The sequence below is a fragment of the Rhopilema esculentum genome, chromosome 9 (assembly GCF_057945365.1).
Source record: "Rhopilema esculentum isolate cy_ngs chromosome 9, ASM5794536v1, whole genome shotgun sequence".
Lineage (NCBI taxonomy): Eukaryota > Metazoa > Cnidaria > Scyphozoa > Rhizostomeae > Rhizostomatidae > Rhopilema > Rhopilema esculentum.
In genome coordinates this window covers 12198655-12215798 of record NC_142823.1, presented here as the reverse complement: position 1 = coordinate 12215798, position 17144 = coordinate 12198655, and the positions used below count along the sequence as shown (strand labels likewise).

Below are 17144 nucleotides of genomic sequence, written 5' to 3'. Positions count from 1 at the left end.
TTAATGCGTGCATACGATCAACATTTCATTCGATTTTTATAACCCTTTCCGAAATGTATCGTCTAGGACTTGCAGAGAACCCCCATATGAATATGCATTGGAGATTAAGATATCTTTTCCCTCTCTGGAACTTTTCTAATGAGTGGCAATAAACTTAACAAAAATAATCGGTCTGGGTCACTTTCCTCTCCCTCCCTTCTTTCATTGTCTTTTGCTAGGTGATTACAATGTTTTGGATTTTTTGGATCCCTTATTGCGGGCCTTTTTCAATTTCAGTGATGAGGAGCTCGAAATCCATCGCGCGTTTAACAAATCTGTCAGCTATCGTTTAGCATTTACCAGCGCTACAGCATTTACTTGCCAATTTCCGTTTGCCAGAAATTGGCCAGTGTGAACACAGCAAGGGGTTAGTATTGCAGAAATCACGACGCAAAAGTTGGCGCCAGTAAATGCTTGTGCAATGTGAACGCAGCCTAAGAGGAGAATGGAAAGACTGGGTGAAAGACAGACACAATAAACAGACGGAAAATGTTCAACAATCAGGCACAGTTTTCAAAAAGCACAAGGTTGCAGGCAAAAGAATTGAGAAGAATGAATCCAGCTGGTAAGGAAAGGTTCTTCTTTTGTACTGAGTAAGGGAAATATAGTATTCCTGACTTAGAGTTTGATCAGGAAATGCAAGGAGCTGGTTAAATATGTAACGGCAAGAAAAGTGCGTGCACGGTTTCCTTGCATTTCGTTTTATTAGATAGAGGACTTGGATACTCAACTGAGAGGATCCTATGTGATCCTTGAAGTAGCCCTTGAAAGTTTCAAACCATGATGTTTGCTATTTTTGGTATCAATTTCAATGTCCTAATCTAAAACGAAAATATTGATCATTCTTCAAACAAGGTTGATCATTTTTGGCCTTGCAGGGAAATTTAACCATTTCAAACCTTAGCTAGGAATGGTTTCTACGTAACATAGAGCTGATAAACGTAGTATGTGCTTTTTGTTGACTTTGGTATTAAAAGTTTCTTTAAAGCTTTCTTCAATACCAAGCGCTACTTTTTTGAAAGAAAAATAACACCCACAAGCAACTTCGGCTTTGGCGCCTCATTAGATTTCGCAATTTCATGTTAAACAAGACATTGTCTTATCCACAATAGGAGTTCCCGTCCAAAACAAAAGGTTGGCACAAATCTTGCACCCAATGTTGAAAATTGGTCTTGTTCCAAATGCCGACTATTGAAAAGTGATGCAAAAAGCTATATTTTCACAAAATGACATAGACGATGTCCCATTACTAGAAACAACGTTGAATTCATTTTTTCACGTGTTTCTGTCAAACATTCGGTCGCGAAGAAATGGACAAATGCCTCACTGAGAACCTTCATTTGTGCTTTGATTAAAAGAGTCAAAAGGTCTTTCATGAAAATGCCGTAGACAATATGCTAATTTTATTATCTTTATTTGTTTGATGAAAAAGTGGAAATCTTTTTTACCACAGATGTTGTTTGATGTTGTTTTATCAAACTTAATAATTGAACTTTCTTCTCCTCATCTCTAGTAATGACCCTTTCTCATTTTCAGATTTTTTGGGTACTTATGTTTGCGTATTATTCATCGAGGATTTTAAATACGATGTGGTACATGAGCGACATATCGAACGTTCCGCAAAGGCCAAGGCAAATTCGCCAAAACCCCAGAAGGGAGAACTGGTAAAAGCTTCAGGCTATTGTGCAAAAATATTTCGGATCGGTAAGATAGTATAGACATTTTACAATACTCTAATATTCTAGTTTTAAACATTTATGCGTGAAAAGTTATACCAACACAGCTTTAACGCTTTTTAAATGAAAACACAGTGCAGCCATTCTAATTTTCTCTTGCCAACCCGCAGGATAAAAGTTGTATACAAGTAGCATATATATTTTGTTGATCTAAATACTCTCATATCAAGTTGAACCTGTTGTTACTTTACTTTGGTACTTCAGATTGACCTAAAGTTTGAAATTATTTGGATTTATAAATGTTTTTATGTCAAATTTTCTTTGATCAGGCACTGAAGAAGAATGTCTGCAAGAACTAAAAAGATTGGAAAAGGCTCTTGATGTCCTTGAAAACAGCGACTTGCAAGAAACAAACAAGGAAGGTGTAAATGATGATGATGATGATGGCAAAGTTCTTGAAGACAGTGAAACTGAGTTTGAGGATGATGATTTAACTATGCTTCCTGAAGGTACATCCAAATTTTTTTATAATTGACCACAACTTTGGCCTGGCTCTGAAACTCAGTCAGGCTTTTTGCTGGATCGGCCCCTGCATGGGTTGCATTTTTAGGCTGTATACAAATGGTAAACCCAGGGCTGTAGGAGAGGGGGCTCAGGGAGGGCTCAGCCCCCTTCTGCTTTTCGAAGGGTGCTGCGCCCCTCCTCTTTTCTATGAGTAATTCTAAGGCATCATGGCTAATTTCTACCAGGATGAAATCTTTGATTGAACTGATATTACTTTTTGACACCTGCATTCATTTGTGACCCTGATAGCCTACATGATAACTGAAAAGTCAATAAATGCTATAAATTCTTTGTTTTTAAGATTGTTTTTCTCGAGTAACAGTTAGACATTGGAAAATGATTTAAACCTAGAAAAAATGGAAAGGTAGAGAAATCGATATAGAGGAGCCACGCAAACGAAAACAATTGAAATATTAATTTTGTATACAATATAGAGAAAGCTCTATGGCCCCACCCTCTATATTTTTTGGAACTACACTACTGGGTGGATCATATTGTAATCTAGGCTTTGTAAATGTGACTTTAAATCAACTGATCATGATACTGCATTAACCCCTCTTTTCAGACAAAGAGATTGAAGCAGAACAAAAAAGAGTGGAAACTCTGTTGAAGAAGAGAAAATTAGCATCAATGGAGAAAAACAAACATGTATGTATACCTAAGTTTCATCCCGGTGCACTTTAAAATTTTAGATATACATGGTTTTACTGATAGTTTGATTAATTAATTATTTTTCAGACTTCTTGCAACCATGAGACAGAAATCAACAAATTAAAAATACAAATGAGTAACATCAATTTTAATGGATTTAGTAAAACAAAAGCCAGAAGAGGTTGCAGTGAGGACCCCATTAAGAAAGGAGGTTTGTTACCATTACTGTTTGTTTACCCACTGAATGAATTCAGTATCTTATGCAGCCATGCAGGTACCAAGCATTTTAAAGTGTGGGCATATAGACAGAAAAGGGGTAATTCCATGATTTGCAGATAGGCACTTAACCTCTGTTTATGAAACGTAGGGGCAAAAGCCCCCTGTGCCCCTGGTTTCTATGTTGATGAATGCTGCATATCTTTGCACAACCAATAGGTGCATGTGTTACTTTATCTTTAATAATTTTGACAGGCCTCTTCGTTTGGTAAACGATCGCCCAACCACGCGAGCGTTTTTTGTGAGGAGTAAATGTCACATTTCCATCACTCTGTTGTGACCCAAGCTAGTGACATAGACGATGCAAAGTCGGTATATCAACACAGGAAATATAAGTAAGCTGAATTAACCACATTTCAATGGACATATGCAATTGAATATCGAATCCATGATCATTGATCTGATTTGATCAATAAATATCTTGCTTTTCCTAGGAACCATCTCTAGGGGAAAACTCGCCAAAAAACTGTTCCCCAGTGGTATGTATGTATATACTTAGAAAAGTATGGTGTCATGAAAAAGCATAAACATTGATGAAATACTGTGAAGAGTGTAGCCTTTAACAACAGATTTATGAAAGCAGGGAATTTGCTGAGATTGTTTGAGGATTCATTAGGGTATTCTGAGTCTCCTATCTTCCAGTAAATAATTGGAATAATTGGCAAAGTCTTCTATCTTCCAGTTTACTGTTTCGGTATTTTTATAATACTTTCACTTCATAAAAGGCCTTTTGAGTGTTGGCATTTAAGGGAAACCTTTTTTGCCACGCCATGTAAATGGTTTTCAGTTTATGATAAATGTTTTTCAATTCCATCTTTTTTAAAGATTTTCAAGGGCATAGATCTCACATCTGGGCACTGCCCCTCGAAGCCGAATCTATTTGCAACACAGAGGTTGTCAGTTTTGTTCAAAAACGAAGAAATGGAAACAATGACACTAGATCCATCACCAAAAAGCGGAAAGGGCACTCTAGATCCTGAAAGAATATCCGTTCTCTTTGGTGAGCTTAAATTTGAACCAGTTTAATTTTTTAAAATTTTTCTCCAAGTCCCCCTGTCATCCTCAGTTCCATGAATATGGGAATATGTATGTGTCTTGTCAACTTTTTTTACACCGCTTTTGTCACTTTCAGTCTTGTTCTAAAGTTTTTTCATCACAGCTACTAAAATGCACTTAGAAAAAATCAGCAAAAACCACCAAATTTGCTTTTGCTGTATAATATTCTTTTCGAAAAAGCAAACTTAATTTCATGAAAAAAGCAAACGTAAATGTGGGGTGTTCAGGGGGGTGTTCATCTATATCAAAGGTATCTGGAAATGTGCCGTGAGCTAGGGTGTACCATTTTCGTAAAAATATGTCTAGCCTCTTTGCACCCGGCCCCCACCTAAAATTTAGCATGGTGTCCCCTGCATGGGGAAAAGAGAATTACATATAGAAAATGGAGGGAATCTCATTATCAATTTCGGACAAAGCCCAATAATAGTTATTAAGGTTTTTTGTGTAAAGCTTATTTTGGAATCTTTGAATTTATTTTTGTTATGGAATCTTCATTTTTCTCAAAATTATAAACCTTTTGTTATTCTAGATGCTGTAAATGCAGTTTATGGAGAAAAGAAAACAGCAAAGTGGAGAGAGAGCATCAACAAAGCGATAAAGCAGAAATGCCTTGACAAGCTAAAAATTAAGCGTAAAACCTTGTTGATTTAGGTATTGATTCAATAGGATTTTGACTTGACAATTAAATGTATATTGATAAAAAATGTCTGCTTTCTAAAGTCTACTTCTAGAAAAATATTTTTTGCGGTATCCCACTTTCAAACTCTATTTAGGAGCATAGAAGATCTAGTGATGATCCTTTAGGGCCCTTCAAGTTTCAGAAGGAGAGCATCAACAAGGTTATTAAACAGAAATTTTTTTACAAACTAAAAAATTATGTAGTAATAAAAAGATATTGACTTGGAAATTAAATTTGAATCGATTGAAACATATTAAATTCTGCTCTCTAAAGATCTACTTCTGAAAATATCTACTTCATGAACTATCATATGGTAAAAGGTTCTACAAGATCTTTCATCAGGATCCTGAACTGGTAACATACAGGATCCTGATTTGGTCATATGCAGGATCCTAAACAAATTATATATCGGATCCTGGATAGATCCTATACAGAAACCTATACAGATCCTATGCAGGATTCTGAACAGATCCTATAGAAGAGCCAAATCATGTCCTGCAGGATCCTGAAGAGATCCTATTCAGGACCCTGTAAAGATCCTATACAGGATCCTATTCCACCAAGATTCAAGAAATACAGAGGATCCTATTAAGTTCTTATAAGGATTGCTTTTATTCTTACCAGGATCCTGTAAGATCTTATTAAGATCGTATTAAGTTCCTAAAGGATCTTGCACAGAATCTTGTAAAAGATCCTGTAGGATTCCTCTACCAATATCCTACGAGGATCCTATACAGGATCCTATTCCACCAAGATTCAAGAAATACAAAGGATCCTATTAAGATCTTATAAGGATTGCTTTTATTCTTATCAGGTTCCTGTAAGATCTTATTAAGATCCTATAAGATCCTAAAGGATCTTGCACAGAATCTTGTACAAGATCCTGTAGGATTCCTCTACCAATATCCTACGAGGATCCTATACAGGATCCTATTCCACCAGGATTCAAGAAATACAAAGGATCCTATTAAGATCTTATAAGGATTGCTTTTATTCTTATCAGGATCCTGTAAGATCTTATTAAGATCCTATAAGATCTTGTACAGAATCTTGTACAAGATCCTGTAGGATCCTTTACCAATATCCTGCAGGGATCCTGCGAGGATCCTATACAGGATCTGGCAAGATTTTTCACCGGGGGTTTTATGACATAAACTGCTTTGTATAGTACTATGATATTAGAACTATATATGCTAGAATTGAAGGTCAACTTGATCTGAAATTACTTCATTAGATTATAATGCATACTATAAGCATGTTTCTACAAGAAATGATTTATATATCATGTAGCACAAGATATTGAAAACTGGCCCTCAATATATGGTCATCATATGGTTATGATTTTATTATCTATGACTGAAACTAATTTATATAGTACTATAATATTTGATTGAGTTATATGTTTGAAAATATAACATTGGATTAGCAAATGTAGAGAAAATATGTTATTGTCACTGTTACTGTTAATGTGTTCATTATATATTACATATGATAAGACTGAACTGATTTTCATCATAGATACTGTTGGTACTGCATTTTTGTTGGTAGAGGTTTGTTCCTTACTTCATTTACTTCAGTGTATTTTTTGCTTGTTCTCCTTTGCTCAGTTTAAGTCAAAAACTTTTCATAGCTAGTTACCATAAACTTGTAACAATACAATGCTATTGCCCAACAACCACAAACTAGGTCATACTGTAACTGGCGTGGCCAGGGTTAAAGAAGTGGGGTCGCATTTCCGAAAAAGGATGTTACTTTGGGCGTAGCCCAGGAAAATTTTTGGGGCCACACTCTTTACTTTCACTTGGATTCCATCTAACAGTGTCATGCTTCCTATTAATAACATGAAATCCTTTATGATTTCGGACAGTTTTACTATATATCAGAGCTGCTCAATGAAGTGCGGAGGGGGCCATTTCCCCTAACCACCCCTCCCAATGGCTACGCCACTGTGAGGTTCCTTGAAGTATTCTTAAAATAATGGCAACCAATTGGTAGGGAAGAGAGCATGTTTGATTCAAATGAAAATGCATCTGATTCTGATGCTTTCTAATTTTTACACAGGACCTACTTTGTACTGCCATTCAGAAACTATATGCATCAGTTATTGTTGGAACTTCACCATGTCATGCATTTCCAAAAGCAGAAGGACGCACTGGAGGATTTTATCATGTTGTTTGCAGACACGGGGTTTGTCTTTTAAAACTCTAAGTTTCTGGATTGAAAAACATCATCAGAATCTATTTTAATACGTTATCTATCCCTACTATTTGTTTTTGTAATTTCCATAATATAGATTTAGTGTCGTGGTCACATTTCTGGTTGAAAAACCCCTTACTTCTGACAGTGCAGCATAATCTAGCATAATTTTACAGAACTTAATAGTCAGGAAAAATCTAAAAAAATTAGGAGAAACTGTGGATAATTAATTTGTTGTCCTTTTTTAAATAAGTCGTGTATGTAAATGTCACGTTCCAATTTCTTCATGGTAGTGTACAGTTGCCTCAAAGTTTATCACCCTCACTGAATCGGTACAAGATGCTGCAGATATATATTTGTCCTTGAAATATTCCCCAATTACATTTGTTTGTGATACTGCCTGCACATTGGTAAGAAATCTTATTTTGAGGGAGCCCCAGCTGACAGAAAAATTATGGTAGAAGTTTGATGGATGCTTCGAAGAACCCACAATCGGCTCTGCCCCAGTTTCTGTTTGGTCAGCAAGAAAAAATTTAGATTTGTGATAACACAGTTTCCGTTTGGTCAGCAATGCTTAAAAATTCAAAAAGTTTCAAATGCGCCTTTCTTCAAATTTTCAGAATGGTACACAAAAAGTCATTACCATAATGATACCCTAAGAGGTTATTTAAAACGATAAATAGAATTTTTAACATTTTATATTTGGTAAGGCCCATTCTTGAACAGATGTCGTAGAGTCTTAAATATAACACACAAATTTCATTAGTTGACTTCGCATGTTTGGCAAGAAGTTCGCTCAATACATTTACTTAATACATGTCTCATTTACAGGATCAGAGCTTCCCATTTATAGTGCCCTTTGAATATCGGCCAGTCACAATTTCAAAAACAAAAGGAATAGAAGAATATCCTCCACAAGAGTATGTACATCCAGTGTCGGACATTTCTAGGAGATTTGTTGTAGGTGACAGATTCCATTCGGCAAAGAATCCTCAAAAATCAGAGCTATGTTCCTTCCACAATATCAACTTGTGCCAACAAGCAGCAACAATTTGTACTTTGGTGCAAGAAGCACGCAATAAGACCAAGAAAGACAAGCGAATTCAAAGTGCATGCACTCAAAGTCTCCAAATGCATTTTCTTTATAATTATTTGGAGTTCTACCAAAATGAAAAGATCGTCGAAGAACAGAAGAGGAGAATTTCCAATGATGGGAAAGTAAAGATCAGAAGAGACGAGTTTTTGCGCATCGTGAAATCAGAAGATGAGGATAATACTGTTCGTGATGATGTTGATAATCTTTTACACTCTTTATTATAATTAAACACTTTATAATCTAAATTGGTTTTTTGTTTTTATCTATAAAACTGAAATTTATTTTTCAATATGCAAAAACAATCCTCGAAGGTGGAGAGGAGTATCTACTGGACTGGGACAGAGCTTTATGGCAAAATTTGGACCCGCAATTCCTCAGATGTCTGAAAAAAGTGGCCCTCCATTATGGAAACATCATGAAAGCTTCACCTATAAGCCCTAAAGCCAAAGATCATTTTTATTGATACAACAAAATCATAAAACAACTTTTCAGATATTTCAAAAAGTTATACTGATAATTCAGCACATTTCGAGAAAAAAATAAGTGGCTATATAGTGGCACGAAATGGCTACTATCGGTACTATCGGGTAAACACTCTGGATTAATCTACGCTCTTTGCTTAGGGACCATTCAAAAAGTCTTTCTACATCTCCCCAGTCCAGTTTAATTTGTTTCTTATAAAGAAAAGTGTGTACGTTTGTGTTGTGTTTCATGTTGTGTTATTGCTATTTGACGTCCAAAATATCACTAGTTTCTTCCTTGTTAAATGTTGTCAATTCTTTCTTCTAGTACCCTGAATACTTAATTCTCTTTTGGGGGGGGGGGGGGGGGTTCAGATAAAAGCGAATGTTTTTTGGGGAGGGGATCTAGCAAAACCAACAAAAGCGAACCTGAGAGGGGAGGGGTCCAAATAGGTAAAAAATGAGTGAACTTATAAGTAAAATAGGTAAAAGGTGAAAGATCTCCTCGGAAAATCTGGGCTTTCGTGGGATAATTTAACGTCAGATAATTTTACGTCAGATAACGTCTAACGTTCCGAAATGACTGCAAGAAATCGTTCTGAAATGTATTTTAAGCAAATCTAAAGGGCATGTTTTTCAAATTTTCTGCTTGCTTTGCTTTCGCTTGGAAGAATAGATTTGCATTCTCCTTTTGAACCCAGGGGCCTCTATAACCTCTATGTTCCCTTGAACATACTTGATACAATATTAGCCAATACTAAAAAGCAAACAAACAATATATGACAAAAATCAAAACTGCTTGCGAATTGTTAATCTAATTTCAATTCCGTAAAGATTAGCCGAACTTTCCATCGGTTTCTTCCAAAAAAAATTGTTTTCAAATGTACAGTATTTCCCACTGAAGAAAACAAGATAAAATGCAGAAAATGAAGGCTACAATTACTTGTCAACAGTGTAATCGATCGACCTTTTGTAGCATCACTTGCCTTAGATGAGATATCAATTGAGGTATCGAAATGGGCATGGTTCAAAATGTTACCTCTTCGGAAATCGTAGGCCTTAGCATTTAAAGTTTCTTAATTTTTGCTGAACATACTATTAGAGTTTTTATCTTTTATCCGTCCTAGTTCTAGTTTCTTATAGAAAAACGTGCATTTAATAAGCTTTATAGAAGCGTTTAGTACTATAGTCTAAATATTAAGAATCTTAGCAGTGGCGGATCCAGGGGGGTGCAAAGGGTGCTTGAGCATCGGTCAGATTCTCAAAGTACTCTTTCTTGTACCTGTTTCTGTGGGTGTTTCCGAAAAAGCTAAAGATTTCTACTGATTCGATGTTTTCGTCTTTTTTGCATGAAAAATATCCCTTAATCTAAAGAATTTTCTTCTGTTGCCTTAATATTTACAATCGTGGCATATTCATCAGAACGAAATTCTGGTAGAATGAAAGTGCTGACCAATTAGATTGCGGGTGACAAAATCATCCTCCAATGAAATCCAATTATTCCATGCTATTCCGAGCACCGGTGGGTTCGTAAATTAGAATTGTCACGAACGGAGCTAGCCAATCAACTCTTTTCTCACCGATGCTCAGATCCAGCATTATCCAATCATTTGCTTTTTCAGCGGTGCTCAATGTCATCTGAGTACCGGTCAAGACAAAATAGCCAATAGAAATTCAGGGAAACTGATGGATAGGGAACTGGCATAGGCTTTTTGGTTTGCGGCAACTCTCGTTGGTATTGCTTCGTGCATGAACAGAAACGTTGTTTTAATATTTATGGCAAAAGAAAGGCCTGGTACGCATCTGGCTGACATCAGAAAATATTATACGCATCTGGCTGAGGAACAGGGTGACATGCCAGGTTGCGTTTTATTAGCCATGTTTTTGGCTGGTTTGGGTTTCGCAAACGTGAATCAATGTTGTTTGCTTTGAGGTTATTGTGATACTACCACAAAGCGTTAATTGAAGTGTTGAGATATTCGCTTTGCTATTTTACGCAAGTAAGTTCTTGGAACATCAACAAAATTTTTAACATAATATATAAAATGAAAGAGAGCAAAATTCATTTTTTAAGAACACAATTCCAAGCTGCAAAAGATAGCTTTCAACCAGTGTGACAAATTTTGTAAAACATTTTCTTAATTTTCATGAAATACATTGCCTTATTTTGTACAATACTTTCCTTGCTTCCATAGCCACTCTTGTTTACCGTATTCTATCATATTTACAGGGAAATTTTGTTTCAACTTGGTTTATGACAGTATATATTTTTCTAACTCGACTTTATTTAATCTGTTCATTTCATAAATCTATCAGCTTTCAATGCTATCTGTATATCAATTTCCTCTCACATTCTCCTGTATCTTATCTTCAAAAAGTCTCCAGGCAACGATCACTTGATTGCTAGATCCAAGAGAGTAATTCTACCATAAATATACCTGAGACCCCCCTTTGCTCTTCATGACCTAAATAATGTCTTAGTGCATATGACACGAAAATTTTTATTCACCTCCAAGACGTAATCGAGTATGCTGATCACGAAAATGACCATAAAATTTTCGAAAAACAAACACTTTCGTTATTACAGCTGTTTCAAGGTCGACTTTTTGCTTCAAATTCTGTCACAAGGGATTGGGTAAAGTTTGACAGGAAGTGACGTAAAGTGGTTGTGTTAAGCCTGATTTACACGAGACAAATTTTTTCGTGCGAAGCGAATTTTTCGCCGCGAATGCGCGAAAAATATGCGCAGAAGTGGAGATTAGAAAATTCGCAGCGAATTCGCAGCGAATAATTCGCTGTGAAAAAGTAGAAACCATTCCTACTTTTTCGCTGCGATTTTTTTCACCATGTAAAATAAACCAATCAGAACAGCAATTGAAGACATCTGACACGAACCCAAAGAAAGGGCTAGGCCGAATGGTGCTAGGCAATGTAAACATATCTAAATCAAAAGTATGCAAAACGACAGAAAACTACGCAATGGTTCAAACAACAACATAGGTGAAGAATGAGTAACCTATGACTAGGCCTAAACAATGCTGGGAAAATCCCGCACCTATAACATAAACAATGGAATGGGACGTTTCTAGCAACAGGCGTCTTTGGTGCAATAAACGATAAAAGCTCCTCATATGTAGTTGGCGACATTCGAAAGTAATTATTCCTGACAATGTAAGCGTAAGTCACTTACCAAAAGATGAAACTCCCCCTTCTGCAGACGTTCTGAATAAATTTTCCGAACCAAGTACCCATTTATTTGCTTTTTTGCTCGCTTTTTTTCAATAACAACAATCTTCGAACAGACGCCATTTTCTTTGGCATTATTTGCGGCGAATTCGCAAAAGAAATTCTGCCAGTGGAAATTAAACTTCAAATTCGCAGCGAATTCACAGGAGAAATATTCGTGGCGAAAAATTCGCTTCGCGCGAAAAATTCATCTTGTGTAAATCAGGCCTTAGTGAAAATTTAGATTGCTAACTAACAAGAAATTATACGGCGGAGTTTTACTGGCGAGTTTCTGAACATGTCTCACGGCAAATATTCAAGCTCAAGGGCGTCAGCTTTTGACGAAAGTGAAGGGGAATAGTTTTTAGGTGCTGCTGATGGGCTATTTTTGCCCCTAAAGAACGAACCAGTCTTTTTTCTGCGGATAATTCAGACACGGAACCAGGCGAAGCTGGCATGGCTCGAAACTTTCAGGACGGGGCGAGGACGAAGATGGTTTACAACAATACTTTGAGTCAATGGTGAGTGAAATAAATTGTCATTATGTTTTTTAGTGTTATAAATTCAGTATTCCCTGTACATCTCTTCTGTTTTTAGGCCACCATTCCCTGATCATAGCGGCCTAACCTATTGCATTGTATGGGCGAATGAAGAAGAAGTTAATCTGTCTAGAAATGCAAATTCTGTTTGGCACCTTCAATTCTTGGAATTAGTAAATTTAATATTTTATTTTCATTAAATATGGCAAAAATGAGTATACCATATACATATAATATATATATGCAATGTTATGATCCTGCCGATTCTAAAGAATGTAAGAGAAACTCAAGTCAATCATTATATTAAGTCATACAATGTTTTTGTTCAATAGGTATCTCTGTGCAATGGCATACAGTCTTGGTGTCTGTCAGAGACAAACGTAGATACTTAAATTCCAGAACTTCTGAGAGATTCAAAACCTTGTTGATGCCAAAGCAACTCCATATGTGCAGAGCTTCCGTTTACGCTGCTTGCCTGTGAAGAACGAGGAACACAAATTTCAATATTTACATTTAACAACAAACATGATCCAAGATTAACTTTTTGGTCTTTGACCAAGGCTGACCAGGTCAAAGACCACTATTTCTGTTATACAGAAACAGATTTTTTAAAAGTTTGAGTCCGTGATTTAATTGATCACTTTATCCCACCGAATATCATTTCCCTGCTTGTTAATATTTCTTGAATTTCCAACCCCCTGCTTTTTGAGTTTCCGAAACCTTTTGCGCTTTTGTATAAAATATTGAATTAGTTTACATTTGTTTAAATGGTTTAAAGAAATAACTGCAAAATTGAATATTTGGGATATTTTTATGTATTAAAAACGGTGATATGGACCCCACACAGAGGGACAAGGGGTCCCTTTTTTCCATAAAGCGAGCCCCAGTGTTATCGAGTCATTACCATTGTTGAGTAGTTTGCATTGTGGATCAGAAGTGCAAAAGAAAAACGTCTGTTTTGCAGCTTTAGCGTATATATTTTAGCATAATTATTCTCTATTGAATTATATGTCAGCTACCGCTGAATCACAACTACACTCTTGTTGGAATGTACCCCCGGATCTGCAGTCACGTGTTATGCAGCTTATAAAAACAGCGTGTTGCAGATAATTCGAGGCTGGACACTGTGATTGATATAGAGATTAGGTTGTAATTTTTATGGCTAAATAAATTGCTGTTCGTTTTGTTATGTTTTTATAAATAATTAAAAAAATGCAAACAATTGCCTTTTTGCATCTCTGCCTACTTTAAAACACATTGGCGCCCAACGTGGGGCTAGAGAGGCAAATTAGGTCGAATCAACGATAGATACAGAGATGTACAGTGGAGAAGAGCAGCAATCCGAACCGAGCGAAGATGAAAGCCTACAACGCCTAAAAAGGATACGAGGTGGAAATCGAGCCAAAACAACAAAGTTAATCAACGAAGCCGAAGAAATTATTGAACGTTACCCAAGAACAGAGGAAATCGACCCCGAAATTAGGAATAAACTTGAAATAAAGGTACAATCGATCAAGGAAAAGAGAGACTACCTAACGCAAGTAGACAACGAAATAATTCAAAAATGCAGTTTGGAGGAAATAGATCGTGATGTAGACCAATCAACGGACATTTGTACACGAATCGACGAAAGTATTGCAAAAGTAAGGAAATACCTCAATACGCATGGAAATTCAGTGAAGAGAAGAACAACATCGCAATCTCCAGATATCGCAGTACACCCTCCGCCAACAATTTCTACGTCACCTCGACAACCGACTCAACAAGTTAGCGAATCTCCCCTTTCGCAACGTTCAACAAGCAATGGTAGAAGCCAAGGTGTTAGATTACCAAAAATCACCTTACCGCAATTCAACGGAGACATCACAAAATTCCAACAATTTTGGCAGAGTTTTTGTTGTGCAGTCAACGAAAGTGAAGACCTTTCGGAAGTACACAAACTGAATTATTTAGTCAACTCGCTGGAAGGTCAGGCTTATAAGGCACTGGAAGGGTTACAAATCTGTGAAGAGAACTATGAAAAGGCCAAAGTTCTTCTGAAAGAAAGATTTGGAAAGAAACAAGGTATAATCAGTGCTCACATGCAAGCATTGTTAAAGTTGCAATCATGCGAAAATGAAAAGATCACAGACCTCCGCGTAATATATGACACGATCATGGTTCACATACGTGGTTTAGAAAGTCTTGGTATGTCATCAGACAAGAATGGAAGCCTTTTGATTCCTGTTATCATATCTAGAATGCCAGAAGATATTGCCCTCCAAGTAACGCGACAAACCTCAGGATGTATGGAGTGTCGATGAAATCATGACCACCATTCAACAAGAGATCGAAGCAAGAGAGGTTAGCAAAAAAATGATTGGGACAGAGAAAAGAAGAAATGCTTCGAAACAACAGCCTTATGTACCACCAATAAGCACTACCAAATCCTTTGTGGCCAGGTTAGAGAGTCCCTCGAAGAATAAGAAGTCAATTCAATGTTACTTCTGTGGTAAAGGCCATTTTTCAAATGACTGCAAGGAGGTGACAGACCTCAGACAACGCAAGGCGATTTTGCAAGCGGCAAAACGATGCTTCAAGTGTTTGCGAGTTGGACATGTATCAAAGGACTGCAGTTTCAACCGAAAATGCTTTAATTGCAACGGCAATCATAACTCAGCCCTTTCCAACAAGGATGAACAAGAGCTCAGACAAGATTCATCTGTGGCGATGTCAAATGTCAAAGAAAAGACGAATGTTATGCTCCAGACTGCTACCGCAATTTCCTATGGTGAAGATAGAAGCAAGAAGGTAACTGTTAGTATATTATTCGATAATGGTAGTCAGAAATCGTTCATTTCTGAAGAGCTTAAATGTAAATTAGAGTTGAAATCTGAGAATACGGAAATTCTTAACCTTAATACATTTGGTTCTGAGAGATACATTAAGAAATCCAGCGATAGGGTTAAGGTTAATATAGTAGTACAAGACGAGGTTGTAACTGTTTCAGCATTAACATCCCCTGCAGTCTGTTCCCCCTTAAACACTAGAGTAGATGTAAATCATTACCCTCATTTGAATGGTTTAGCTCTAGCTGACAGCGTGAATGTGAGCAACAAGCGTATAGATATTCTCATAGGCGCAGATCACTATTACGACATTGTAATAGGCGAGGTTATTAAGGGTAGCGCAGGACCAGTGGCGATTAGTAGCAAGCTTGGTTGGCTGCTTTCAGGCCCTGTATCCTTTTCAAATGATAAAGCATTTAAAGTATGCAGTAGTAATAACGTTATCAAATCTAATTTGGTTTTAGATGTTATACCTAGCAAGGAAGAAATAGTAGATGAATCTCGTAAAATAGTAGAGTCGCTAGATCGTTTTCGGAAACATGAGTCTATGGGAATTGCTAATGATGAACAACCGGGAAAGTTTGCACTGACAGAAATTATGTTTAAGGAAAATCAGCGTTATGAAGTAGGCCTTCCTTGGAAGGATAATATTGATAACGAATTAGAAACCAATTACGATCTGAGTAAAAGGCGACTTTTGTCACTTTATAACAAATTGAAGGCCGATCCTAAGTTACATAAACAGTACAATGAGGTATTTGAACAACAATTGTCTGATGGTATTATTGAGAAAGTAAACGAGTGTGCCTATGAAGACAGTAACGCCCATTTTTTATGTCACTTCGGGGTGGTTAGAAATGAAAGGCAGACTACTAACTGGCGCATAGTGTTCGATGGTTCCGCAAGGTCTAGCACTTCATTATCGCTTAATGATCGATTAGATTCGGGTGTCAACCACATGCCGCTTTTATTTAATACAATTATCCGTTTTATGATGCACCCTGTGGTGCTCACGGCAGATATTGAGAAAGCTTTTCTCCAAGTGCAAATTAAAGAGTCCTATCGCAACGTTTTGGGGTTCCTATGGTTCGATGACATAGAGAGTGAAAACCCCTCCATAGTTCAATACCGGTATTGTAGGTTGGTTTTTGGTTTGACATGCAGCCCTTCAATTTTAGGCGAGACCATCAAACTACACGTGTCACAATTTGAGTCTCAGTATCCTCAAACTGTTAAATATTTAAGAAATCTCTATTGTGACGATTTTCTATGTGGTGCCAGTTCTACGGAGGAAGCATTGATGATATACAAACAAGCTAAGGAAATCATGGCTTCAGGGGGTTTTAATCTGCGAAAGTGGAACAGTAATGATAATAATGTTTCACAGGAAATAGGCAAACTCGAAAATAGTAAGGTTTTATGTGGTAATGATGAAGATGACCAAACATATTCCAAATACGTTAATGGGGCGGTAAAAACGGACGATCAACTTAAGGTTTTAGGTATAGGGTGGGATAACAGCGCAGATACACTACAGGTTGAATTGTCAGGGGTTGTAGAATTTGCAAAAACCCTCCCTATAACCAAGCGTTCTGTCCTGAAGATTGCAGCCAAAATCTTTGACCCCATGGGGTATTTAGCAGTTTTGACAATAAATTATAAGGCATTTTTTCAGCAACTTTGTTTAAAGAAATTAGTTTGGGACGATGAACTGGACGAAGAAAACAGGAAAAAATATGTTTCTTCAATCGAGGCGATTGAGAATTTCCCTTCGGTGAGAAGGGAATTGAGAAGTTCCATGTTATCCTTTTCTAACAGGGGAGAAGATCCTGCGCATGGAGTTGCATGGTTTCTCTGA

At 36.9% G+C, this 17144-nt stretch overlaps 2 protein-coding genes across 4 annotated transcripts; both read left to right on the top strand.

Annotated features, from left to right (window-relative positions):
• Positions 1 to 464: 464 nt before the first annotated feature.
• Positions 465 to 13136, top strand: LOC135688139 (uncharacterized). 3 transcript variants are annotated; one of them, XM_065204859.2, is made up of 8 exons: positions 465 to 604; positions 1576 to 1743; positions 2045 to 2224; positions 2845 to 2927; positions 3641 to 3685; positions 4032 to 4206; positions 4792 to 6491; positions 7003 to 13136. In XM_065204859.2, exons 1-7 carry the CDS (start codon positions 529 to 531, stop codon positions 4911 to 4913), a joined length of 849 nt encoding a protein of 282 aa, XP_065060931.2. In that variant the 5' UTR covers positions 465 to 528; the 3' UTR covers positions 4914 to 6491; positions 7003 to 13136. The 3 variants fall into 3 exon arrangements, with proteins under 3 accessions (XP_065060931.2, XP_088966434.1, XP_088966435.1); XM_089110308.1 differs by adding an exon at positions 3018 to 3141 and having other exon boundaries at positions 4032 to 6491; XM_089110309.1 differs by lacking the exons at positions 465 to 604; positions 1576 to 1743; positions 2045 to 2224; ... (1 more) ...; positions 3641 to 3685; positions 4032 to 4206 and having other exon boundaries at positions 6374 to 6491; positions 7003 to 7128; positions 7969 to 13136.
• Positions 13137 to 14765: 1629 nt separating this feature from the next.
• Positions 14766 to 17144, top strand: LOC135688104 (uncharacterized). The gene has a single exon (XM_065204812.2). The coding sequence runs from the start codon at positions 14766 to 14768 to the stop codon at positions 17142 to 17144; it is 2379 nt and encodes a 792-aa protein (XP_065060884.2).